This window comes from Saccopteryx leptura, chromosome X (genome assembly GCF_036850995.1).
Source record: "Saccopteryx leptura isolate mSacLep1 chromosome X, mSacLep1_pri_phased_curated, whole genome shotgun sequence".
NCBI classification, from domain to species: Eukaryota; Metazoa; Chordata; class Mammalia; order Chiroptera; family Emballonuridae; genus Saccopteryx; species Saccopteryx leptura.
In genome coordinates, this window is record NC_089516.1 from 110059276 (window position 1) to 110087081 (window position 27806).

Below are 27806 nucleotides of genomic sequence, written 5' to 3' on the forward strand. Positions count from 1 at the left end.
TCTGCTTCTCCACCCCTCCCCCTCTCCTTCCTCTCTGTCTCTTCCCCTCCCACAGCTAAGGCTCCATTGGAGCAAAGATGGCCCGGGCTCTGAGGATGGCTCTGTGGCCTCTGCCTCAGGCGCTAGAGTGGCTCTGGTTGCAACAGAGCTACGCCCCAGATGGGCAGAGCATCGCTCCCTGGTGGGCGTGCCGAGTGGATCCCGGTCGGGCGCATGTGGGAGTCTGATTGACTGCCTTCCCGTGGTTCCAACTTCAGAAAAATACGACAAAAAAAAAAAAAATTGGTTTCCATGTTCCTGCCGAAAGCCTTGGATCTATATAATACTTTCAGTTTCTCAGGGAATTTTCACATTGACCATCTTTTTAATCGCATGCGCAGATAGACATGCAGGAACTATTTGATGCAAAGCAAAAGGCTCTGTGGCAAATGACAAAAAATAAGATGCTGGTGGCAGGTGAGGTTGACCAGAAGGTTTCCTGGTGCCTGAAGAAAAATGGGAACTTTCAGCCTTTCCAGTCGATGTAGTTGACCGATTAAGTGAATTTTTGTTAACAAGATTGGATAATTCCGGGTTATTTATGATAACCTTATTCAGTGGCATTTTCTCTGGTGCTTTAGTGCTTTGTAGCCCCTTCTAATTGACAGGTTCTTCAAAGCATCCAATCATCTGTGCAAAACTGTTTTATATCTTTATACCTTCTTTCAGTGAGGTGGGGGGAGCTGGGCGGATGTTTGGGGTTGACTTTGTCCAGGATTTTGAGAAAGCTGAAGGAGAAGTTGATATTAGTGACGGTACTTTGGAACAGTGAATTGTAAAATCACTAGATCAAGCTGTCTGGTGGCAGAAAGTCAGGAGAACTAGGTTCTCGCTGGTGTGCCACTGAGTTAGCTCAGTGCACTGCTTAGGGTAAATTACCTCAACTGAAAAGGCCTCTCCGAGCCTCAGTTCCCTTTTGTGGAAAATGTGGCTCTGCTCATTCCCTGATACCTGGGAATGGGAAATAATGGATGTGAAGGCATGATGACACGAGGCCGGAGCGGGCTCCCTCTCCTGAGAACTGCCCCAACCTGCCTTCCTGGACTTTTCTTTGCGGCGGTGTTAAGGTTTAGGTGTTAATAAAACCTCTCATAATATTTAAAAAAAATAGAATTGAGGCTAGTCAAAAGTATTTGCGTTTTAAAAGAGGTTCTCTAAATGAGGAAGCTTTTAATATTTCTAGCAGCGAAACTTTAGAAATCAGTGTTCTGCTTCCTGTTGTTCCTAAGGAGGGGCCTTAGGCACTTGGAGTCTTAGTAGCAATGTCCGGTAGTTCAATCTTGAGAAATTCAGAGAAAGACCCTAAGTCTCCTCTGAGTATCTACATGAACCCTGGGGAGAAGTCATTTTTCCTAACAGGTCCCTCTTTGTTAGCCTGTTAACCACACTCAAGAATCAATCAGGTAGACATGCTGATACTCTAGCCTAGAAATGAGGTTAATTCCTCAGTATACTTACAGGAATTTAGACTTAAAATAAATTTAGGAGGCATTAGAATCAGAGCTGGATTTGAAATTTTGTCTTTTCCACTTTCAGGCTGTGTGATCTCAGCCAAGTCACTTAACCTCTCTGAACCTTCACTTCCTTGTTTGTAAATGGCTGGTGAGGGATGAGCTAATAATAATACAGTTGATCCTTGAACAACACCAGTTTGAACTGCACAGGTTAATTTATACTTGGATTTGGTTTTTTTTTTCTTTTTTTGGGGCGGTGGACAGAGACAGAGAGAGAGGGACAGATAGGGACAGACAGACAGGAAGGGAAAGAGACGAGAAGCATCAGTTCTTCGTTGCAGCTCCTTAGTTGTTTAATGATTGCTTTCTCATATGTGCCTTGACCGGGTGCTACAGCAGTGCATGTGACCCCTTGCTCAAGTCAGTGACCTTGGGCTCAAGCTGGTGAGCTTTGCTCAAACCAGATGAGGCTGCGCTCAGATCGGTGACCTCAGAGTTTCGAACCTGGGTCCTCCCAGTCCAATGCTCTATCCACTGCACCACTACCTGGTCAGGCTGCAATTTTTTTCAGTAAAAATAGTCAGCCTGGGTTTGCATCTGAGAGTTCAGCCAAATGTGGATCAAAAACTGTTTTTGCATTCCCAACTGCTGTTTCTCTAGTGCAGATTGAAAATGTTTTCAGTCTGTGGTTGGTTGAATCTGTATATTCAAAGGGCCAACTGTAGGTCAGAAGTTTTATGAGGATTTTAGACAGCTGGGGGTGGGGGCGTTGGTGCCCTTGCCACGTCCCCTTCATGTTGTTCAAGGGTCAACTGTTCCTACTTCATATGAAGGGCGTGTGTATTAGAAGGAGATGATGTTTGTAATACACCTGGCACAGAGACAGTGTTCAATAATTGTAGCTTTTATTATATTGTTACTTTTGTTAGGTTGGACCATAAGCAATTGCCACTTTTATACATAATATTATATGGTGCAGCCTAATATTATCATTTAATCTTGTTCCCTCCATTTTGCCCCTGAAGAGACCATAATGGAGACCATAAAGGATGACCTCTGCTTGAAGTCATTTGTCCTAGCCATTTGAGAGCATCGGTGCTATAAATCCCGCATTTGTGATAAATACGGATTATTCCTTCCAATTAATGCAAGGGATTTTCTATCTGGACTTTTGAAGTTTAAAGTCTTGAGGCTGAGAATGAATGGCAGGAGTAATTTTCCTTTTCTCTTACTGTCCTTGGGACCCAGCATTAATATCACCAGACAAAAAACTAGGGTGTATATATCCTTTGAAACATATCAAAGAAGTGGCATTGTGATAGTTTGAAGATGTTAGGGGCATGTGTGAATGTCTAAAAGTCTCAAGTTGCTAAATCAGATAAACCCCTGAGGTCATTTTCAGTCTTCAGATTGGTGGACTATTAATTAAGATGAGTCAAGGGTTTATAAATGATTCTTAAAACAAACAAACAAATAATTAAGTGACTGTCTTCCACCACTTTTTTTAGTTGACTAGAGAGAGAGAGAGAGAGGAACACTGATTTGTCGTTCCACTTATTTATGTGTTCATTGGTTGATTCTTTTTTTTTTTTTTTTTTGTATTTTTCTGAAGCTAGAAACGGGGAGAGACAGTCAGACAGACTCCCGCATGCGCCTGACCAGGATCCACCCGGCACTCCCACCAGGGGGCGACGCTCTGCCCACCAGGGGGCGATGCTCTGCCCCTCTGTGACGTCGCTCTGTTGCGACCAGAGCCACTCCAGCGCCTGGGGCAGAGGCCAAGGAGCCATCCCCAGCGCCTGGGCCATCTTTGCTCCAATGGAGCCTCGCTGCGGAAGGGGAAGAGAGACAGAGAGAAAGGAGAGGGGGAGGGGTGGAGAAGCAGATGGGCGCCTCTCCTGTGTGCCCTGGCCGGGAATCGAACCTGGGACTTCCACACGCCAGGCCGACGCTCTACCACTGAGCCAACCGGCCAGGGCCCATTGGTTGATTCTTATATGTGCCCCGCCTGGGCATTGAACCTGCAACCTTTCCATATCAGGACAACACTCCTAAATGAACAACCCAGCCGGGGCCTCCCCCAGTGTTCTAACAGTCTCTAATAGTTTCCCAATCTGGAAAGGGGAAGGAGGATCTGGCATGAGATTTTAGATATCTTTCATCACCAAGAGATAGGCAAGCCTCACCAGGTGACTGAATTGAAAGGTTGTTGTTCTGTTCAGGTGTTCGAAGAGGCAGAGCTGAAGCTGACACTCCTTTCCTGCTGAGAAAGGAAACTGCAACTGGGAAAGGTTTGATCCAGCCAAATAAACATTGGTCCTGAGGGGGAGGGATCAGTTTAGGACGCTTGTCATAGTTTCTAACAAAATTTTAAAGGAGGTCAGATTCTCTGAGGGGTGGAGCATATTGTCATAGGCAGCTAGCTACCAGTGAAATGAGTCACCATAGCCAAAAGTCACGTGGGAGCCATCACACATACCTCATCAAGATCTGCTGGAAGGACTTCAGTTGTTTGTCTGATAGAAGGAGGTGCGCTTGACTTGGTGATCATTAACATTTTGGGTTCCTACTTTATTCATGCCAATTTAGTATTATTTACCTTGAGCTTTGAAAGAGATTTAAAAAAATTCTGTCTTTTCCCCTACTATCCCTTTTCTAAGTCATTTAATTATTCCTATGTCCAAAACATAAGGTTCAAATTTAGGTACTAAAGTATTTTTTCAATTAAAAATTGCAATACAATAAAAATATTTATGTAATAAAACTCCTCAGCCCTCTCCCTGGAAAAGCATCTAATAAGAGAACTGGAATTTTTCCATGATGATTCTAATTTATGGAATTTGACTGCACATTTTCCTTCTGGTGTCTTTAAAGGGCAAGTGCAGCTTCCAAAAAAGAATTATCAAGGCTCCTTGAGTCAGGGTGGCTACTTCAGTGGTCTACAAGGGGCCCTGGAATAATGTTGTTTTGTTCAACGTCATTTTGTTGTAACATTGATGAGATGCCACAGGAACTCAATTCTTTCATATCGATTAGCCTTTGGTAAAACTGGTTTCGTTCTACATTGTTTCACTTAAAGTCACAGAACATACTGACCACATTGAGGACTTACTGTGTAGAACTTGCGTTTAATAAAATTGTGACGGTGAAATTTGCATTCAGAGCTTTCCTGCCACCATTACCACAGTCCTGGGGCTGGTTTCCAGTTTCAGAGACTGAGAAACTTCATTTCCTCAGCACAAGTTCACCCCTCAAGGGCCACTTCCTTACTTTGCCGTTAAAGCCTTAAAGGTGAAACATTCTAAAAAGGCTTCTGTTGGCCTAAATGATGTGTTCCATCCCTGCTAGCAGCAACTTTATGGGAAGTCAGATGAGAAGTAGGATTCTTGGCAAGGAATTAGGAATTAGTTGTGAAAGTGTACTTGGCTAAGAATAGCTGGAGGCCCCACTGAGGGTAGGCATAGCTTTGCTGATGGGACAGAAATACTCAATGTCCATGAAGCTAAATTACCCTCTCTTGTCTCCTGGCCAGAATTTTGCTAGCAGATATTTCTTTTTCTTTCAGAGCTGACCAAGTAACTCCCTTTTTAGAGGGCTGTCTTGCCTGGGCCTAAGAGCTGTTCAGTATCTATAAAGTGATTTTTTTTCCATGTCTGCTATCGTTCATGAATTCTTGATTGGCCAGCTACCTCTCCAAGGGTGTCCTTATGTCCTGATTTTGGGAGTATCACAGTCACTCTCATGTTCAGCTAGCAGCAGACATGTGAAATGGCACAGTAGCGCCTTAGGATAGTAAATAGAGGTAGCTGGCAAATTTTCCCCTTCTTGGTCATCAGCACGTATGTAAAAGGAAATGCTATCTCCAACATGAGTCAGAAACTTATTGCAAAACAGGAAACTCCTTGGAGCTCTGATTAAATGCAACTCCAGTCTTAATTATTCCAACTGTGTCACCTTGGGAGATGTTCATTTCCTAAGAAGCCCTTTAATCTCATTATTCTAAATTATAATAACCAGACTTCTGTCCTATGTCTGTATGCTGTCCTTAAGTTGGCTTCTACAAAGCTCATCTACTTTTTACAATAAGAGTGTGGTATGCTCAGTGCATACGTATATCAACCCTTAAAAAGTATATGGGTATGTAAGATAGTCAAAAAGGTCAAACAGTACAGACAGTTGTTTAGTGAAAAATCTGTCCTTGGCCCTGAGGCCCCCTGCTTTACTCCCTCTCCTCAGAGGTGGCCAGGAAGACTAGGTTTTTACAACAGTCCCTTTTCCCTTCATCTTGATAGCATACAGCATCTGCTTGGAATTGAATTTTGATAATCTTATTGTGTTTCCTTTATAATTGCTTTTTTTTTTTTTTTTTTTTTTTTTTTTTTGCATTTTTCTGAAGCTGGAAACGGGGAGAGACAGTCAGACAGACTCCCGCATGCGCCCGACCGGGATCCACCCGGCACGCCCACCAGGGGCGACGCTCTGCCCACCAGGGGGCGATGCTCTGCCCATCCTGGGTGTCGCCATGTTGCGACCAGAGCCACTCTAGCGCCTGAGGCAGAGGTCAAAGAGCCATCCCCAGCGCCCGGGCCATCTTTGCTCCAATGGAGCCTTGGCTGCAGGAGGGGAAGAGAGAGACAGAGAGGAAGGCGCGGCGGAGGGGTGGAGAAGCAAATGGGCGCTTCTCCTGTGTGCCCTGGCCGGGAATCGAACCCGGGTCCTCCGCACGCTAGGCCGATGCTCTACCGCTGAGCCAACCGGCCAGGGCATAATTGCTTTTAGACAGTCGATATCTTAGTATGGTAGGTTTTATAGGGAAATGTCATGATGTTTATACATTTAAAATGTGGGGAATTGTCTTCTACACTAGAGTTTCTCATTTGTGGCAGTGCTGACATTTGGTGCAGGACAGTTCTTGTAGTGGGGGAAAGGAAGGCTGTCCTGGGCATTGTAGGCTGTTTAGCATCATCCTTGGCCTCTACACACTAAAGGCCAGTAGCTGCTCCCTTCCTCATGGTGACTGAAAGTGTTTTTAGACATTCCCAAAGGTGTCCAGGGGTGGGGGTAGAGCAAAATCATCCCAGGCTGAGACGACTTCTCGACACCATTGGATAACTTGCCATTTTTTATACACCTGGATATGCTAATAAAGATTTTTTATTGATTGATTTTACAGAGAGGAGGGTGGGGGAGGGAGAATCATCAACTTCTAGTTGCTTCACTTTAGTTGTTCATTGATTGCTTGCCTTATGTGCCTTGACCAGGCAAGCCCAGGGTTTCGAACCAGTGACCTCAGCATTTCAGGTCGATGCTTTGTCCACTGTGCCACCACAGGCCAAGCTGGACATGCTAATGTTTTCTTACGTAAGTGTATCTTTGTGTGTTTGCTATAGCAATGCCTGTTTTTATTTCCTAACCTTAGAAAATTGCTTCAGAAACTCATCGTTCGAAAGAAGTGCCCCTGAATGAGGAGATCTGTCTGCAAGTGAGGTCGCAGTGTAGCACCAATGAAAGTGACGATCGTAGCTCCTGGGTGAAAAAGTGCATCTTGCCCCCTGAAGGTAACAGCTAAAAGCAATTTCTCTTGGTCTGTAGAGGATAAATCCAGATTATCCACATGCTTATGTTCAGTGTTCATTAATTCATTAAGTTGCAAACATTTGCTGAGTCTTATTAAGTTCCAAGCACTTGCACTAGGTGCTAGCAACTCTGTGATCAATAGGAGGACATCCTTGCCTTTGAGGTGCTCACAGACAGCTTGAATAATGATGCCTGATACTTATATATAGTCCTTCATAATTTGGAAAATGACATACACACACTCACTTTTCCTAAATCAAGGCTCAGAAGCTTCTCTTGTGAAGTGAGCAAGGCACATATTATTATTACCCTTCCCATTTTGTGAGGGAACAGAGTGAGTTGCTACAGGTCTCAGATTCCAGGTTCAGTGCTTAAAAAAAACCCCAGATTTGTACTATCTTCCTCATTATATATCGAGATATCAGTTTGATGTACAGGACATATTTGGGGAAAGATGTTAAAAAGGGAAAATGAACTGCTGGCCTGGCTGCAATTCAAGATTAGCCATAACACAAGCTGTCAAGTAGTCAGGCTGATCATTGTCCCCAAACCACTGTCCCACCCATCACGCAGTATCCTTTTGGCTTTTATGTTACAGGCAGGGCTTGGTATAGACTGGTTAAGAACAGAGCTACCAGAGCCAAAATGTCCAATTTTAAAATTCAGTTCTGCCAGTTTCTAGTCGTGTGACCATAGATAAATCACTTAGCCCTTCCTCCCTTAAGTTTCCTCATCTGTACACTGGAGATGATGGCAGAGCTACCTACCAGGACTGTTGAAAGAATTACATAGATCAGTACATGTGAGGCACTGGGAATAGTGCCTGGCAAAGAGTAAGGGCTCTGTCCATATCACCTGTTAATGACATGTTGCCCCTGGGTTGTGCAGGGCCCATCTCCTAGCTCCAAACCTGAGCGCTAGGTGGCGTGTTCTCGAGCGACCTGCCTTGCACTGATCAAAAGATTATGAAGCAATATTTGTAAAATTATAAAATGCGGCACTGCTGGGAGGCTGGGAGCATGGTTTAAAACATCTTACCTCCCCTCTTCTCATTTCTTTCGGAGTCTAATAATTAATCTGTCATAACACAGTAAACCAGTCGATGATAGCTCAGTACAGGACTGCTTCAAGTAGCCTGAGGGATAACAGGTGTGCATTTTAAACAGAGGTATTTAATATGAAGACATGATGCCTCAGTTCAAAAAACTTTATAACGGTAGAGATTACAGATCATCAAGATTTTAGGGCTCCTCAAGTCATAACACACAATAGGCGACTACTAGCAGTTACATTATGATTACCTTTCCCCACACAGCTTCAAGAAGATACGTTTAATTTTTAAAATGAGATGTGTCAGTATTGATCAAAAGATAAAGTAAATTATAGCTCAAGAAACTTTTTTTTTAAGATTGTGCTCGCTTTGGCAGCACATATGCTCACACCGGAATGATGCAGAGAAGATTAGCATGGCTGCTGGGCAAGGATGACATGCAAATTCATGGAAAAAAAAAAGATAGGTAGATATTGAGGTTGTTTATATTTTCACATTCATTTAGGAATCCTGCAGTCATTTCCTTTTTTAAAAATTTTTTTTTTAATTTTATTTATTCATTTTTAGAGAGGAGAGAGACAGAGAGAGAGAGAGAGGAGAGAGAGACAGAGAGAGAAGGGGGGAGGAGCCAGAAGCATCAACTCCCACATGTGCCTTGACTAGGCAAGCCCAAGGTTTCGAACCTCCTTTTTTTAAATTAAATTTAATTCATTGTGTTAATATGGATTCAAGTGTCCTACTCAATATAACACCCTCACCCCCATCCACGTGCCCCCATTACACCCCCTTTGTCTCTCTCCCCCTAACTCCCTCCCCCTTCCCTCTGCAGTCATTTCCTACAATTAAAATATGATTTGACCTTTTTCAGCTCTCTCTCCGGTTGGGGATATAAGAGTTAGGTTCCCTCAGTAACGATAAAAGTGTTTTCTTAGTATCGGTAGGTGAGAGAGAAAGTTGTGAGCATTTTCGACTTGGGGAAAGCAGCATGAAACAGCCCCACCAGCGCCATGCCCCGCAGTGGTTGGCTAGTCTGCCTTACAAAGAAAGAGGGTCCTCAACTCTTGGCTGGGTTTTCTAGGTGATCCTGAGTCGGCTGTGACTGAGCTACAGTGTGTTTGGCACAACCTGAGCTACATGAAGTGTACTTGGCTCCCTGGAAGGAACACGAGTCCTGACACTAACTATACTCTCTACTACTGGTAAGTATGGACAGGAGACTGATTGTAAGGTGCAGTAAGTATTTGCCCGTCTCACTCAGGAGACTGATTGTGATGGTGTTGGAACCTTTGGATATAACCTAGTTTAAAGAAAAGTCTATTCCGTTCGGCATGCCCAAGAAGACGGGCACTTTGCTTCAGTACAAAATGCATGTGCTTTTTGTCTACTTAAAAAAAAAATACCTAAAAGCCCTGGCCGGTTGGCTCAGTGGTAGAGCGTCGGCCTGGTGTGCAGAAGTCCCAGGTTCGATTCCCGGCCAGGGCACACAGGAGAAGCACCCATTTGCTTCTACACCCCTTCCCCTCTCCTTCCTCTCTGTCTCTCTCTTCCCCTTCCGCAGCGAGGCTCCATTGGAGCAAAGATGGCCCGGGCGCTGGGGATGGCTCCTTGGCCTCTGCCCCAGGCGCTAGAGTGGCTCTGGTCGCAACAAAGCGATGCCCCGGAGGGGCAGAGCGTCGCCCCCTGGTGGGCGTGCCGGGTGGATCCCGGTCGGGCGCATGCGGGAGTCTGTCTGACTGTCTCTCCCCGTTTCCAGCTTCAGAAAAATACAAAAAAAAAAAACAACCCTAAAAAATACAGACTTAAAAAATAATTACGGACTCACAAGGGTGTTGCAGAAAATGGAAAGGGGGATCCTGCATACCCTTCCCCTAGCTTCTCCCGAGGGTCCCGTCCTATATAACTAGAGTACCTTTAAGAAGGAAAATTATTTCATGCTCAGAGTTAAAAAGTAATTTAGATCCCCACAAAATAACTTCTATTTGATATTTATGACTATAACTACACAACTTGTTACATTTCTAAATTAATCTTTAATCATTTCCTTTCCTTTAAAGCCTGGAATTATTAGCAACAAGACAAGGAAGAAAAGACCAGGCTCATCAATTAAATTCAATAAAATGAATTAGCACACATTGTGGGTACAGGAATGAATGGGCAGCTGAGATAAGAAACATGTCTCTTTGCTCCTAAAGCTTAAAATGTAGAGAAGTAGACAGCGTGCAAGGCAATTGCCTATGTAAAAAGAAGAGTGTAAGAAGAAGGCTGTTGCAGAGGCAGGTGTGGACAAACTCTCGCGAGAAGCTAGTGCGGAGCGTGAGGTGGAGTCGGGAGGCTGAGAGGCTTTGATGAAGGTGGACAGCATTGTTGGGAGTTTCTCAGAGGCTGACATGTGGGGAGGAGCATTCTGAGGAATGAGGGTATTCATGTGATGTAGGGGAGTGCGGGGTGGGAGATCTAGAGTTGGCAATCCACTTTTCCCACGGCCTTGCCCCCTTTCTTTCCGTTCATTCGAACTGCTGCTGATTGAGTGCGTTATGGAAACCACGTCCAGGATTTCTGAAGGTATCAGACTAACATGGCCTTTCATTCTGGAGTGTCCACTTTTCCCGATAACTTGATGAAAAGTGTTTTTGGTTTATTTAAACACTCAGGGATAGATCATGAAATAGAATGCAAAGGTGACAGGAATTTAAGAACGAAAACCTCCAAAGCCCCCTGGAGGTTTGCATTCACTTTCCCCCCCTGTTCCCCAGGGTACTCCTGGCAAAGATCAAAGCCCTGCGGGGGAAGCCAAGCAGCGCTGAGATTGTGTGGCTGAGTGTGGAGGGGTTTTCCTAATAAAAATATATCTCCCGTGAAGTTTTACAGTTTCACTTGCCCACTTGTGGTACCTGTTGCTTCACCTTTCCGTAAAATCTTTCACTGGCTCCTGGTAGCTTCAGGTTAAAGTCCAAACTGATCAGCATGACAAAGCCCTTTATGACCTCTCCTGTCAGTCTCTCATCTCAGTCCCATCCCTCTATGCACACCCCACCCTCCTTGCGCCCCACCGTCCAGCCCACCGTCCAGCCCACACTGAACTTCTTTCAGTTCCTCAAAGGGACTCGTCAAACACTCAGACAGAATAATGGAATTCAGACAGAATAGTGGAAGCATTCTGTACCCCTCGCAGCCCGAGTCACCTGGAACCTCTTATTTGTCCTTGTCTTAGCTCAGACATCACTTCCTTTCCAGAAAGCCTTCCGCGATGTCTAAGTCTAAGCATGGGTGCCCTATTATCGTTGTGCCCCAGGGCACCTTGACCGTTCCTATGTCACAGCACTTGCAACATTGTGTTGTCATTTCCTGTTTACTTAGTGGTTGTCCTCCCCAGATTGTGGTCTCCCTTGAGAGGTTTCCCCTTTGCCGGACACATGGTAGGTGCTCTCTCTCTATGAGTTTTGAATGTTTGGTAGGATCCAAAGCGAGAAAACATTTGGGACTAGGGTGAGGACTTAGGTGGGATAACCAACTCAGGAACATTATTAGTTCAGGATTGAAAAGAGAGGAGGAATGAGTACATCTGACTCCCTAAAGAACTGCTAATGAAGGGGTCACAGAACTAAGCCTTGAAAGGAGTAGCCTGGCTATGATGTGACAGTCAAGTCTGGGGAGAGCTGTTATCACAGGTTTTAATTAAGGTGAGAGGAGGGGAGATAGAGGGAGACTCCTGCATGCACCCTAACTGGGATCCACCCTGCAACTCCATCTGGGGCTGATGCTCGAGTACTGAGCTATATTTAGTGGCTGAGGCTGATATGCTCCAAGGGAGCCATTCTCACTGCTTGGGACCACATTTAAACCAATTGAGCCAATGGTTGCAGGAGGGCAAGAGGGAGAGAAGGGGAGAGGGAAGGGGAAGAAGCAGGTGGTCACTTTTCTTGTGTGCCCTGATTGGGAATTGAACCCGGGACATCCATATGCCGGGCTGACACTCTATCCACTGAGCCACAGCCCAGGGCCATTACAGGCTTTTAAGAGGTCTTAAAAGTTGTTACCATCCTGTGTTTATTATCCTATTAACTACTCTTGCTTTCCCTGGAGTCATTATTGGTAAAATCACAGGGAAGACCTTTCAAGAGTCTCTGTTTATAGAGAGGGCAGGGAAAGGAAGGGAAGACATCTTAAACTTGTCTTATTCCATGGAAGACTATGCAGGAAAGTAACCCAGATAGAGAACTGGGTGACACTGGAGGTAGACAACGGCCTAGTCTTTGGATTTCTTATAAGAAAAATAGGGAAGAACCTTGGATCATGTACTGGAGCAAACCAAGTCTAAGAGCAAATTGCAAAGTGATTGCCCTCCTGGATGAATAAATTACAAAAAACTGGTCCAACCTGATTTGAAAAAGCATTTTTCTTCCTCTGAATAGATGCACCATCTAGCCAAAGCTGACAGCAGACAGTGCTTGGGACACCTTTCAGCCCTCAGTTGACACCTTTGTGCTGGACACAATCAATCTACCGTCATTGGAGGTGGCTCAAGAAGTCATCTCAAGAGAGTGGCGGTTCACTGGCACACGAGGGGACAGGGATCAGGGATAGCACTTCTTGTCATACCCATTCCCAGAGTTGGTCATTACTGTGGACTCTTGCTATAGAGTGCTGTTTAATAGGCCTGTGCTGTTTAATACAGGAACCACTGGCCGTGTGTGACTATTTACATTTTAATTTAAATTAATTAAAATTAAAGCAAATTAAAACTTTAGTTGTTCAGTCTTACAAGCCAATTTCACATGTGTCTAGTGGCTCCAGTAACAGATAGCACAATTATTAAACATCTCCATAATCCCAGAAAATTTTGTTGGGCAATGCTGATATAGAATCTGTATCTTCTGCTCTCAGCATCCTGTAATTTATTTTTTTCTGGAGAACCCACACTTACCTAGGTTCAAATCTTGGCTCTCTTCCTTACTAGCAAGTGTGATTTGAGGCAAGTGCCTTCTCTCTGAGCTTGTTTTGTAATTTCTAAAACGGGGATAGTAATAGTAGTGTTGTTTCTTAAGGTTTTTGTGAGGCCTGCTATTGTATGAAAAGTGTTTAGAGCCATGCCTAAGTGCTAACATGTAGAGTAAGCATCCCGTACATGCTAGGTATATTGTTTTTATTGCTTATCCCTCTCCCTTGCAGATGTAGCCAGTGCTTTTCCCACCTCGTGGGATTAGCACCTAGCTCATACTCCTCCTCTTCTGCTCTCCCTTAGAGAGATTCTATCGAATCAAAACCACAAAAGAAAGAGAGCCATTTAGCTTATTCATTATCAAGCATGTGGAATTGATTTAGGTACCAGTTTAAACCACGTCACACAGCCAGACTGTTTCCCTCATCTCTAATCCAAAAATGTAGCGTCATTTTGAAGCCCAGTGACTGGTGGCTCTGGAGGGAGAGTCTGGCCTTGAAGGAGCCTGACCTTAATAGCTACAGACTAGGCCTGCCAATGAATTTTAGGGAATTTCTTACCATATGAATCATCTTCACAGTTGGGGAAATAGTCTTTTATTTGTCCATTCTCTCCTTATATCTGCAGTATGAGTCTGTGGAGGATTTCAGCGCGTGCATTTTGACACGAAGCACATGAATGCCTTGTGTCGTGGGTTATCATCTGATCTGTCACAAGAAGTCTCCTAAAGTTGCCTGTTTAAAACCAGTATTTCCCATTTTCTTATTTTTTATAAATTGCAACAAAAATTTTAAGTTTCATATCTAGGGTCCATGAGAATATGAAATAGGGTACAAAATTGAAAAAGGAATCTCAAAGATTTCCCATTAGAGGAGTTCCTTTCATTATTTGAAACAAATACTATTTTTCTCCATAGTTTTGTTGTTGTTTTTTGGTTTTTTAGTTATGTAACAAAAATGTCCTGAGTGTCTTCAGTTTCTGTTTCTGGTTGTGGATGGAAAACATGCCAGGCCTGTTTGATCTAAAAAACTAGCCAGGGCAGTTAGTTTTTTTAAAAGACTGTTTTCATTCATGAATTACTGGGGCCTACAACGAGGGGGAAAGCCTTATGTGCTGTTAAGTGACAAGAATGTTTTCTATATTGAAGCATTTCTTTGCTTAGCCTTTGAGGGATTAAATATATAAGATCTCCAATTTTCATTTTTTAAAGACTCCGTTTTTTTGGAGCAGTTTTAGGTTTACAACAAAATTGGAAGGAAGGTACAGAGATTTCCCATGTACCTGTGCCTCACACACGCACAGCCTCCCCCATGAGCAACATCCCCCACCAGAGCGGTACGTTGGTGACATCGAGGAACCTGCACTGGCACATCGCTGTCACCTGAAGTCCACATTATATTGTAGGGCTTGTTCTTTTAATTATACAGTTTTTAGGTTTGGATGCATGTATAGTGACATGTACATGTGTACATGCCATGATGATATCATGCAGAGTATTTTCACTGCCCTAAAAGTCCTTTGTTCTCTGCCTATTCATTCCTTCCCCCAACCCTAACCCCAGACAACCACTGACCTTTTTTATTGTCTCCATAGTTTTTGCCTTTTCCAGAATGTCATGTAGTTGGAATCACAGAGTATGTAGCCTTTTCAGATTGGCTTCTTTCACTCGGTAATATGCATTTAAGGTTCCTCCATGACTTTCATGGCTCGGTAGTTTATTTTTCTTAGGGATAAATAGTGTTCCATTGTCTGAATGTACCACAGTTTAGCCACTCACCTACTGAAGGGTATGTCGGTTGCTTTCAAGCTCTCGCAGTGACAAGTAAGGCTGCTATAAACATTTGTATGCAGGATTTTGTGTGGACATAAGTTTTAGCTCCTTTAGGTAAATACTAAGGAGTGTGACTGCTGGATTGTATGGTAAGAATATATTTAGTTTTTAAAAAAAGCCACCAAACTGTCTTTCATAGTGACCATATACATTTAGCACTCCAACCAGCAATGAATGAGACTCCTATTGCTCCACATGTTTACTAGCATTTGGTGTTGTTAGCATTCTGAATTTTGGCCATTTTTATAGTATTTAATGGTATCTTGTTGCTTTAATTTGCATTTCCCTCATAAAATGATGTGGAACATCTTTTTTTAAAGATTTTATTTATTCATTTTAGAGAGAAGAGAGAGCGAGAGAGAAGGGGGGGTGAGGAACAGGAAGCATCAACTCCCATATGTGCCCTGACCAGGCAAGCCCAGGGTTTCGAACCAGTAACCTCAGTATTACAGGTCGACCCTTTATAAAACCACTGTGCCACCACAGGTCATGCATATGGAACATCTTTTCATGTGCTTATTTACCATCTGTGTATCTTTGGTAAGGTGTCTGTGAAGTTCTTTGGCCCATTTTTTAGTTGGGTTGTTTTCTTGTTGAGTTTTAAGAGTTCTTTGTGTATTCTGGATAACATTCCTTTATCAGATGTGTCTTTTGCAAATATATTCTTGCAGTCTGTGACTTTTTTTCTTATTCTCTTGATATTGTCTTTTGCAAAGCAGAAAGTTTTAATTTTAATGAAGTGTATCTCATTAATTATTTCTTTTACAGATCATACTTTTGGTGTGGTATCTAAAAATTCACTATCATATCTAAGTTCATTTAGATTTTCTTCTATGTTATTACCTAAGAGTTTTATTGTTTTACATTTTACATTTAGGTCTGTGATCCATTATGAGTTTACTTTCGTGAAGAGTATAAGATCTGTGACTAGATTCTTTTTTTTTTTTTTTTTTTTGCATGCGGATGTCTAGTTCCAGCACAATTTGTTGAAAGACTGTCTTTGCTCCCTGGTATTGCGTTTGCTATTCATGAAAGATTAGTCAACTGTGTTTACGGGAATAGATCTGAGTTTTAGAAACCTGCTTTGCAGCAGTGTCCCCTGGAGAATTGGTGTCACAGTGCCTATTTCTAGGCACTAGGCAAAGCTGTCTAAGTAGGATTTTCTGGGAGATGGTTTGAGGAATCTGCATTTTAAATGACTGCAGGTCAAGGATTTGGGACTCTCTACTCTGAGTTCATTATTTAAACTACTTCCCTTTTCTGCAGAGTCTTTGCACAACTCCCATTGTGGTTAATGATGTAAGCTTGACTCTGAGTCTTCTGCCAGCTACCACAAAACAGAATCTTTTGATAACCTAGACCAAAAAGTGTAATATAAACGCATTCTCTCTGCCTGCACTGTGCTAGGTGCTGATGATCATTGAGGAAAGTGTGTGTAGAGGCTTTCGAAATGGAAAATGAGATACTAGCAGTACTGGTTGTGGAAGGCAGTTGGAGCCACAGCATGAAGTGAGACACTTAGAAAGCCAGTGTGTTCTGCAGTATTGATATGGCAGTGATTGGAGGGAACTAGTAATCAAAGCCCGAGAGGTCAGTCTGGGAAGACATGAAGCCTGACCTGATTAGGACATGAAAAACGGTGAGGGCAATGGGAATATCACAGGAGAGAATCCAGAAGCTTTGAAAAGGAAAAAAATAACAGAATTTGGTGATAAAATATAGGAAAAGGAGGGGGAAAAGGTGACTTCCAAGGCTGTAATTGAGGAGCCCAGAGGAAATGAGCTCTGATTGGTGGGAATTGAGAACATGAGAAGAAAAGGCAGTTTGTCAGGGAAAGGGGGACATATGTTTTGGACATTGAATTTGAGGCGAGAGTGGAACACGCAAATGGAGCAGTTGAAAATCTGGGACTGGGTCCAAGGTGAGAGGTCAGGACTAGGCATCCATAGCATAGAAATTCTAGTTTGGGGATGGAAGTGATCAGCTGTGTGTGAAGAGATGAGGGAGGAAGAAATAGAGAGGAATGTGCAGCAGGCTGTGGACTGGATGGGACCCTCTGAGAAGAGGGACAGGGAGAGGGACAAGACAACGAAACAGGGAAGGAGCAGGCAGAGGGCCCAGAGCAGAACTGTGGGATTCAGCAGATGGGGTATTTTCAAGAAGCGTAAAACTTTTCATCCTGGCCTCGTAACACCTCGTATTCAGAAGAGGAAAAAGACCCAGTACTCCTATAGTTCCTATAGCTATTGAAAGTACCAGTGCTCACCAAAAAGCAGCATTTGTTTCTTCTTAGAGTATGAAATGGAGCCACATAAAATAGGGTTTCAGAAAAAGTTATCTTGCCACATTGCAGATGTTGCTTTTCATGGACATCTTCAGTCATTAAAAAAAAAAACCCAAGCAAACAAAAACTTCTGCCTTCGCTTCTTGAGTTTCTTGTTAAAAATAATTCAAAAGATTGTCTTATTTTATCTTGTAGGTACAGTAGCCTGGAAAAAATTCTTCAGTGTGAAAACATCTGTAGAGAAGGTCAACACATTAGTTGCTCTTTCACTCTGGATAAAGTGAAAGATCCCAGTTTCGAACAAGACAGCGTTCAAGTGATGGTCAAGGATAACGCAGGAAAAATTAGACCATCCTTCAATATAGTGCCTTTAACTTCTCATGGTAAGTTTTCAAAGTCCTCTGTGACAGTGTGAGTAAAAAAAAAAGTGTTGTCTTTTGAACCATCAATACAAATAATAAAAAAGAGTTTTGGTTTTAAGATCTTTCCAGAAAAAAAGGGCTATGTTTATATACCTTTCTCTGATCTTTTTTGAAAGAAGCAAGCTTGGAAATTTTAATATTTATTAAGTGCCTGTGCCACATGCTTTCTCCTTGTTCACTCTGAGTACACCGAGACTGGGAGCAAGCAGGGAGTTCTAGAGCCAAGATTGGAACCCAGGCTTTCTGACTCTTAAGATCTACTCTCTTTTACTTATAATCCTTGACAGGATGATGCAGAGTAAATAGGATTGAATATAGTTTCTGAATAGTCTATTGCAGTGGTAGTCAACCTGGTCCCTACCACCCACTAGGGGGCATTCCAGCTTTCATGGTGGGCGGTAGCGGAGCAACCAAAGTATAAATAAAAAGATAGATTTAACTATAGGAAGTTGTTTTATAAAGATTTATTCTGCCAAACTTAGCGAAAATCCGACATAAAGTACTTGGTAATTATTATTATATGCTTTAACTTGCTGTAACTCTGCTTTATAAATTTTATAAAGTAAAGTGACTTCCCTACTTTATAAATCACCATTACTGTGGAACCGGTGGGCGGTTAGAAAATTTTACTACTAACAGAGATACAAAAGTGGGCGGTAGGTATGAAAAGGTTGACTACCCTGGTCTGTTGGAACCCAGGCTTTCTGACTCTTAAGATCTACTCTCTTTTACTTATAATCCTTGACAGGATGATGCAGAGTAAATAGGATTGAATATAGTTTCTGAATAATCTATTTCATGGTTTTAAAAAAGCTTAGACTGGAGGCAGTGATCAGGGGTGATATTCATATTATCTAACATTCCGGGTGGTCCAGGCACCGATCAGTCTGCATAGCCCATGCAGCTGAGTGGCCGCCTTTTAGAAAGAGCCTCCCACTTGAAAACAAAATATCTGCACGACATCCTAGCTTCTTCACTTTAGACAGGCATATAAACTCTCTATAAGTGTTTCCTCATCTGAAAAACAGGGTACATAGTCCCTCTTGATCTCAAAGGCTCATACAGCTGACCGGTGACCAACACAGATTTGAACTCTGTGGGTCCACTTGTATGTGTGGGGTTTTTTTTCCAGTAAATCTATATAGTACTATAAATGTGTTTTCTCTTCTTTATGCTTTTCTTAATAATGTATTCTTTTCTCTAGATTACTTTATTATAAGAATATTCATCAGTCAACTATTTATATTATTGGGAAGGCTTCTGGTCAACAGCAGGCTATTAAAGTTTTGGGGGAGTCAGAAGTTACATGCAGATTGCTTACTGGGGAGGATGGTACTCCCTTAATCCCTATGTTGTTCAAAGGTCAACTGTAATAAGATCCAAACGGTGTGAGGTGTATAAAAGTGTTTTGTGAATCTCTAAAGCATACTATAAGCATCATGTTTATTTATTTGTTGTAATACCCCAACGGGGAGCCCGGATTTTGGCTAAATGGTATGCAGAAAATTTATAGCAAATGCCATGAATTGACAAAAGTTCCTAAGTCTGTGATCAGCACACTATTTACCGTTCTTTCAGATGGTCATGGAAATGAATTCTAATAATGAACCAAAGGCAGCTCAGTGTGTAGGTCAGGGGAGTGAGGTCACAGTACCATGCCAAGGGGGATACTCTGAAGCAAACCCTTCCCTGTCCTCTCCCTTGCTTGGCAGATTGTCCTCGATGAACCTTGTGAAGCTCATTTTGCTAGTTCTCTCCAGAGATTAGTACTAAGAGAGTGCGATCTTTCTCCGTCAGAAGATGACATCTACAGGTTTTCTGTTAATTGTCCATTCCCATTTCTTGTGTGAGCTTATGCATAGGTGACTCCCCCAAACCTTATTGACTAAGATATATATATTTCTACTTTATTTAAAATTGTGGTTATAATCATATGACATTAACTTTACCATCTTACTCATTTCTAAGTGTGCTGTCCAGCAGGTATGTATGTATTCACGTTATTGTGCGGTGGACCTCAAGAACTTTTTCATCTTATAAAACTGAAATCTGATGTCTCAAAACACTAACTTCTTCTGCTCTCCTGCTGCTTTGGTAACCACCTTCCTACTTTCTGTTTCCATGATTTTGACTACTTTCAATATCTCATGTAAATGGAATCATATAGTACTTGTGCTTTCGCGGTGGGCTTACGTCACTTAGCATGACATTCATCCGTGTTGTAGCATCTGACAGAGACTAGGCTGATGTTTAAATTGTGGTCTTTGATTGACCCATGTGGGTGACAGCTGGGGAGACTCCTTGTATTTGGTGCCCCTGTTAGCCACTAGGTAGAGGCACATCTGGACCCAAGCAGTTCTTTTCTTTATGATGTAGCTGCTGTCCTGATTATACCCTGGCCATGTTTTAACCAGATGCAGGTTAGAGTTCATGTCATCTGCCAGACACCCAAAGGTGTTCCTTAGAACCATTTTACTAGACAATTTAAAATAAGCTTCCTACATTAATCGTGGTTAATCAGAAATCTAGAACTATATGTCTGATTAATGTAACACCATTAAAAGTATCAGCCCTCTTTTCATTTAACTTTGTGACCTTTGTTATCTCTAGCCACATATGTATCTCATCAAAATAAACTCTGGACGGTAATTTATATTCTTCTGTTTCTATCTTTCAGTGCAACCTGATCCTCCACAAATTAAAAGTCTCTTCATCCAACATGGTGATTTATACGTGCTAGGGAAGAACCCACAGAATTTTCTTAGCCGTTGCTTATCTTACCAAGTCGAAGTCAATAACACCCAAACTGGGACGAGTATTGTTTTAAACGTAAGTTTTTCTAGATTGTTGTTTTTATTTGGATATTTTTCTTTCACTTGAATTTCTTACAGTGTAACACATTGAAATATCAATGAAATTTATCTCTTAGATTTCTCACATGATTATGATGGTGATAACGAAGCTTCATATCTGAAATAGGGTGGGAGAAGGTTTGAGGATTTATGGTAGAATTGACTGCAAGATTCAAGTTATACGTTAGTTCATTTGCTCAAAAAATGTCATTATCTATCTACCATATGCCAGGCACTATTTTATGTGTACACAACACCTGATGAAAAAGTTCTTTTTTTCCATGAAGCTTGCCTGCTAGGAGATAAATATGTGAATGTGCAAGCTCATTTCAGGGAATGGTTGCTATTAGGAAAGTTAAGCAGGGTAATATAGTAGAGAGATGGAAGGGCCTGGGGAATATTAGGTAGGGTAGTCATCTGAAGTGATGACATTTGAGATGAGACCAGAGTGGTAAGCGGAAGCTGACCATGTGAAGATCTGGGGTTGGAGGGGACAGCAAGTGCAAAGACCGAGGCAGGAATGAAGGTGGCATATGAGAAAAACTGAATGGAGGCCAGGATCAAATCAGGTAAATACTTGGACTCTCTGGTATGGCCATTCAGTTTTATTGGAGATTGTGTCAACTAAAGTATTCAAATTTGTCCTGGCCAGTTGGCTCAGTGGTAGAGAATTGACCTGGCTTGTGGAAGTCCCAGTTCAATTCCTGGTCAGAGCACACAGAAGAAGTGACCAACTGCTTCTCCACCCTCCTCTCTCCCCCTTCTCCCTCTCCCCCTCCCTCTCTCTCTCTCTCCCCCTCTCCCTCTCCATCTCCCTCTCCCTCCCCCTCTCCCTCTCCATCTTCCCCTCCCTCCCTCTCTCCCTCCCCCTCCATCTCCCTCCCCTCCCCCTCCCCTCCCCCTCCCCCTCTCCCTCTCCCTCTCCCTCTCCCTCTCCCTCTCCCTCCTCCTCTCCCTCTCCCTCTCCCTCTCCCTCCCCCTCTCCCTCTCCCTCTCCCTCCCCCTCTCCCTCTCCCTCCCCCTCTCCCTCTCCCTCTTCCTCTCCCTCTCCCTCTCCCTCTCCCTCTCCCTCTCCCTCTCCCTCTCCCTCTCCCTCTCCCTCTCCCTCTCCCTCCCCCTCTCCCTCTCCCTCCTCCTCTCCCTCTCCCTCTCCCTCTCCCTCCCCTCCCCCTCCCCCTCTCCCTCTCCATCTTCCCCTTTCTCCCCTCCCCCTCCCCCTCCCCCTCTCCCTCTCCCTCTCCCTCTCCCTCTCCCTCCCCCTCTCCCTCTCCCTCTCCCTCCCCCTCTCCCTCTCCCTCCCCCTCTCCCTCTCCCTCTCCCTCTCCCTCCCCCTCTCCCTCTCCCTCTTCCTCTCCCTCCCCCTCTCCCTCTCCCTCCCCCTCTCCCTCTCCCTCTCCCCTCCTCTCCCTCTCCCTCTCCGTCTTCCTCTCCCTCCCCCTCCCCCTCTCCCTCTCCCTCTCCCTCTCCCTTTCCCTCTCCCTCTCCCTTTCCTTCCCCCTCTCTTTCTCCCTCTCCCTCTCCTTCTCTCTCTCCCTCCCACCCTCTTCCTCTCTTCCCCTCCTGCAGCCATGAGAGCATGGCCCCAGATGGGCAGAGCATCAGCCCCAGACCAATTGCCAGGTTGACCTGGGTCAGGGCGCTTGCGGGAGTCTGTCTCTCTGTCTCCCTTCCTCTTACTTAAATAATGATAATAAGTATTCAAATTTGAGTAGTCAGTATTGGTTGGATTATATACAGTTTTGCTAGTCAGAATCTAACACAAAACATGCTAATTAGCGGTTCCTGTGGGGAACTGGGCATAACAGCATGTGGCATAACCTCAGGGCATAAGCCTCATTGTTTCATTTTAGAGTGGAGGTCACAAACTGGGCCTCAAGCATTCTTGCTTGGACCACAAACAAAGGGAGAGTTTGTTGGTTTGTTAAACAGCAATTTTTTACCCCTATTTAAAACTTGAGAAATGTAGTTTCCATAAGGTGGCGCCTCAGGACTATAGGAACTGTGCCATTCGTGTGCCACCCACCCTGGCCCTGTGTGCATTTGAACGGGAAACCAAGTGTTCTATATTGACTTACGGTGGTGCCAAAAGCGATACGTATTCAGTAGAAACTGCACTTGGAATTTTGAATGTTGATCTTTTCCTGGACTAGTGATATGTAGTACAATACTCTTTTATGTGTAATTGATTTTAGTTCAATGCTTCGAACATTCTCGAAGCCCTCTGTGCTTTTAGCTCTTGTGCGTTAATGGTGAGAACCTGCACATCCATTGTTTTCACTTTCAGTACAGTATTCAGTACATGAGATATTCAACACTTTATTATAAAATAGGCTTTGTGTTAGATTATTTTTGTCCCACTGTAGGCTAGTGTAAGTGCTCTGATCATGTTTAACGTAGGCCAGGCCAGTGGTTTTCAACTGCTGGTCTGCCAGAGATTTTGTGCCCGTCTACAAAAGAGTTCACCATCTGTTGTATGAAGATTATGGAGTCTGCAATCATTGGGTCTATAGGCTAAGCTATGATATTCTGTAGGTTAGATGCATGAAATGCATTTTCGATTTGAGATATTTTCAACTTGTGAGGTGTTTATTGGGATGTAATCCCATCATAAGTTGAGGAGCATCTGTACTTACTAAAATAAGCCAGCGTTGACAGGCTGTAACTCCAGAGGGAGTGACCAGGTCCGCAGCTGAGCTGAGCTCTTCTGGGCGTTTGCAGATGGATCTATTTCAGAAATGGCATAGCCATTTAACCATTATCTGGAACAGAAATTAGTATCCCCATACAATACTACAAAGGGAAAAAGCAAAGGGCTTCCAGGAGGGAGGGGGAGTGGCTTGCATTTCCAGCTAAGGGAGTTCTCAGTAAGTTGAAATCTGCTTGACTACTCCAACCTTTACTGTCTCCTCTGTCAAAGCCTGCATACACATGCTGCTTGTGTCATTCATATGGCACTGGATTAGGTCCTGCTAGTTACCCTGATCATGTGTGTAGGCCTTTTCTCCACACTACAAAAAAGCAAAGAGAAAAATAGTCCTGTTGGCAGGAGTTAGGTGGTGTTTATTTTGTGCTGCTATTAATAGCAGTTAACAAGTATTGAGCAGTTAGTATGTACTAGGTATTTTAATAAGTATTTCATTTAAATTCTCATTAAGTTCTCACAGTAGCTCCAAGGATCTAGACCCTGTTTGTTTGTGGGGTTTTTGTTTGTTTGTTTGTTTGTTTTTTGTCCTTCATTTTACAGATGAGAAAACTCAGTTTCAGGTTACTCCTGAGATCACATTTCTAGAAAGTGGTACAGTCAAGATTTCAGCAAACATCTAAGTTCAAAGATTTTGTTCTTAACCACTGGGGACCATATCAATACTTCCTCTTAATAGAAACAGCCATCATTTATTAAGTGTTTATGATATACTACACATATACTCTTCTGTGTACTTCTGATACAGTGGTTTGTAACAATTCATGAAATAGGTTACATTCTATTGAGAAACTAAGGCTCAGTGAGGTTAAGTAACTTAATACAGGCTACACAGCTAATAAGGATGACTTCAAAAGTTGGTCTCCATGTATTAAGCTTTGACAAAGAATACTTTGGTATAACACCATTTGTGTAGTCATCACTTAATAAAATTTTGTTGAATTGAATTACCTTTTTCTTTTCTTTTTTATTTATTTATTTATTTTTTACAAACTTCTGAACAGAAGAGAACACACATACTATGGAATTTATTCACCTAAATCAGAACTATAGTCTGTGGAATTAACTCTGTTTATACACTTGAGTCTAATGTACTTTCCTAGCAGATGGTCACCAGCTGCTTCCTTCTCTAGAATGTCGTCAGCTTTTTGTGTTCTCCCTGATTTTGAGCTCTGCTGGTTAGACTTTATTTTTTGTTGTTGTTGTTGTTCTTGCAAGCTTTTTTGACTGGTGTTCCAGTCAAGAGGGGGAAGTAGGCTGGAACATGACCTGATGCCGTCACGTATGGACTGTGGTTTAGAGATAGCTCGCGACAGAACCACAAAGTAAGGAATGACTTGTCTTTGACCACCCCCATCTCTGCACACTATCTGCTTGATTCTCTGAGCCTTTGTTTTCCTTTTCTCATAGAGGTATCTGAGCAGCTGATAAACAACACAAGAGGATTTACATTTGAACAAGAGCCCAGAGCCCTTTCATTTACACAATGATTTGCTTACTTTGAAATATTTAGATCTGGGAGATGGTCCAAGGGAGAGGGACAGCAGCCTGCAACCTGATCCCTCAAGTAGTAGTTGACACTTGTGATTCCCCAGCAAGCCTCTGATTCCAAATGGCTGCAATAGGGTACAGGAGTCCGTGAGTGGCCTTTTGTCTGCCCCTGTCTGAAGTATCTATAAGATGGCCTTTCACCATTCCGTTGGCCTTTTAGCTCTTCACACGTGCCAGTAGGAACCATTTAGTGAATGACATTGAATTCCAAAAATCATCGCTATGTGTTCTGGTCTTTGTCCCATGTTTAAACATCTTTTAGACAGAAGTTGAATATTTTTTATATAAAGATCTAATCACTATGTTATACATCTGAAACTAATTGAAAAAAATTTAAAAATATTTTAAAAAAAGAAGCTGATTTTTGTTCAGCTTTACTGAAGTATGATTAACAAGTAAAAATGGAGTATATTTAGGTTCTAAAATGTGATTATTTTTAAGGTTACAACATGATTTAATATACATATATATTATGAAGTTATATCTGCAATCAGGTTAGTTAACATCCATCGTCTTATACAGTTACTTTGTTTGTTTGTTTGTTTTTGGGGTGGTAAGAGCACTTAAAATCTCCTCTTAGCAAATTTCAAGTATACAATACAGTATTATTAATTATAATCACCATGCTTTACGTTAGGTCTCCAGAATTTGTGATGGAAACTGTACCCTCTGACCAACATTTTTCCACTTTCCATGCCCCCAGCCTCTGGCAACCACCATCCTGTGCTCCTACATATTTGACTATTTTTAGATTCTACATATAAGTGAAATGATAGATATTTTTCTTTTTCTATCTTACTTCACTTAGCATAAAGCCTCAAGTTTCATCCATGTTGTTGCAAATGGCAAGATTTCTTCTTTCTCATGACTGAATATTATTCCATGGTATATATGTGCCCCTTTTCTTGATCCATTCATCCATTGATGGATACTTAGGTTGTTTCCACGTCTCGACTATCATGAATAATGCTGCAGTGAACACGGGAGGAGCACAGGTATCTCTTCAAGATCCTGATTTCATTTCCTTTGGGTATATACACAGAAGTGGGACTGCTGGATCATATGGTAGTTCTATTTTTAATTTTTTTGAGGAACCTCAGTACTGTTTTCCACAGTGACTGCACGAGTTTACATTTCCATCAGCAGTGCAGGAGGCTTCCCTTTTCTCCACATCCTGGACAACACTTGTTATTTGTTGATTTTTTTGATGATAGCCATTCTCACGAGTATGAGATGATAGCTCACTGTGGTTTTGATTTACATTTCCCGGATGATTAGCAATGTTGAACATTCTTTCATGTACCTGTTGGCCAGAAGTAGACTAAGCAACAGAATTTCAATGTGCTGATTTTTTACTCAATTTTGAAATATTTAGATTCAGGAACTGATTTTTCTCTTTATATCAGAAAAGAAATGACTTAAATTGTGTGGAGTAAAATTTTATTTTATATTTCCTTTTCTATAACCCAGTTATTTTTGATATTATACTCTCCACAAAGGAGAATGATTTCTTTTTATTTTTTAACTTGTAGTTGTTGTACAGTGTACTTTAGAAAAATTACACAAGTCATTAAATGCAGTTTGACGGTTTTTCACAAGTGATTTTTGCAAATGAGTTTTCACTTATAACCAGCACCCCAGACGCCCCATTGTGCCCCCTTTTGGTCACTACACTCCCAAAGACCAACTATTATCCTGACTTCTAATCCCCTAGATTAGATTTGTTGACTCTTTTAAAACTTCATATAAATGAATTATAAATAATTGATCTTTTTGTGTGTCTGCCTTCTTTCATTCAGTGTTATGTTTATGAGATTGACTGATATTGTTGCCTGTAGTTGTAGATGACTCATTCTCATTGTATTCATTCCATCATGCCAAATTACCACATTTGGTTTATCCATGCTCCCATTGGTAGATATTTAGATAGTTGCCAGTTTGGAGTTTTATGAGTAGAGTTTTTAATGGCTATTTTCATACTTGTCTCTTGATACACATGCGCATACATTTTGGTTGGTCATATATGGGTCAAAGGGTTACCTCTGATTCTCTCTAGTAAATGATGTCAGTTTTTTCCAAGTGGTTTTGCCAGTTTATACTACTCAAAGCAGAAATTGAGAGTGCTAGATCATTTATATCCTCACCAACACTTGGTATGGTCTAGTAGGTGTGTGTATTGTTATCCTGTGGATTTAATTTGCATTTCCCTGATGACTAATGAAGTTGAGCACTTTTTTCTTTTTTCTTTTTTGTATTTTTTCTGAAGTTGGAAAAGGAGAGGCAGTCAGACAGACTCCCACATGCGCCCGACCAGGATCCACCCAGCATGCCCACCAGGGGGCGTTGCTCTGCCCATCTGGGGCATTGCTCTATTGCAACTAGGGCCATTCTAGCGCCTGAGGCAGAGGCCATGGAGCCATCCTCAGCGCCCGGGCCAACTTTGCTCCAATGGAGCCTTGGCTGTGGGAGGGGAAGAGAGAGACAGAGAGGAAGGAGAGGGGGAGCGGTGGAGAAGCAGTTGGGCACTTCTTCTGTGTGCCCTGGCCGGGAATCGAACCCGGGACTCCTGCACACCAGGCCGACGCTCTACCACTGAGCCAACAGGTCAGGGCCACTTTTTTCATTTTTATTGGCAATTTAAATATTCTCTTGTGAAATGCCTGTTCAAGTATTTTGCCAGTTTTTCTATTGGTTTGTCTGTCTTTTCCTTATTAATTTGTGGGATATATATATATGTATGTGTGTGTGCATTATGTATGAATGGATATCCATATTATATCATATATATATATGCAAGTCCTTCATCAGAAATTGAAACTGTCTTTTCACTCTATACCTTTTTATTGTCTTAATAGGATATGTTTTGATGACTGAAGTTTTTAACTTTAATATAGATGACTTTATTTTTTTTTCTTTATGGTTAATTTTTTCGGTCCTATTTAAGAAATATATATATATATATATATATATATATATTTTTTTTTTTTGCTTCAAGATCATGAAAATGTTCTGTATTTTTATCTAAAATCTTGCCGTACTTATGTATTTATTTGCTCAGTTATTTTAACTTTCACATTTTGGTCTGCAATCCATCTGGAATTGACT

General features: G+C 42.3%; 1 protein-coding gene and 1 non-coding gene across 2 annotated transcripts in view; both read left to right on the top strand.

The window, feature by feature from the left end:
• The window catches only part of IL13RA1 (interleukin 13 receptor subunit alpha 1), a 61569-nt gene that overhangs the window by 9414 nt on the left and 24349 nt on the right, over positions 1-27806 (top strand). Inside the window, exons 3-6 of the mRNA XM_066357344.1 lie at positions 6913-7051; positions 9200-9320; positions 17371-17558; positions 20275-20426. Of these exons, the coding sequence (XP_066213441.1) occupies positions 6913-7051; positions 9200-9320; positions 17371-17558; positions 20275-20426 (600 nt within the window). The remainder of the gene's footprint in view (positions 1-6912; positions 7052-9199; positions 9321-17370; positions 17559-20274; positions 20427-27806) is intronic.
• LOC136386603 (U6 spliceosomal RNA) lies at positions 8482-8589 on the top strand. Its single transcript, XR_010747972.1, has one exon. It is a non-coding gene; the product is annotated as a U6 spliceosomal RNA (small nuclear RNA).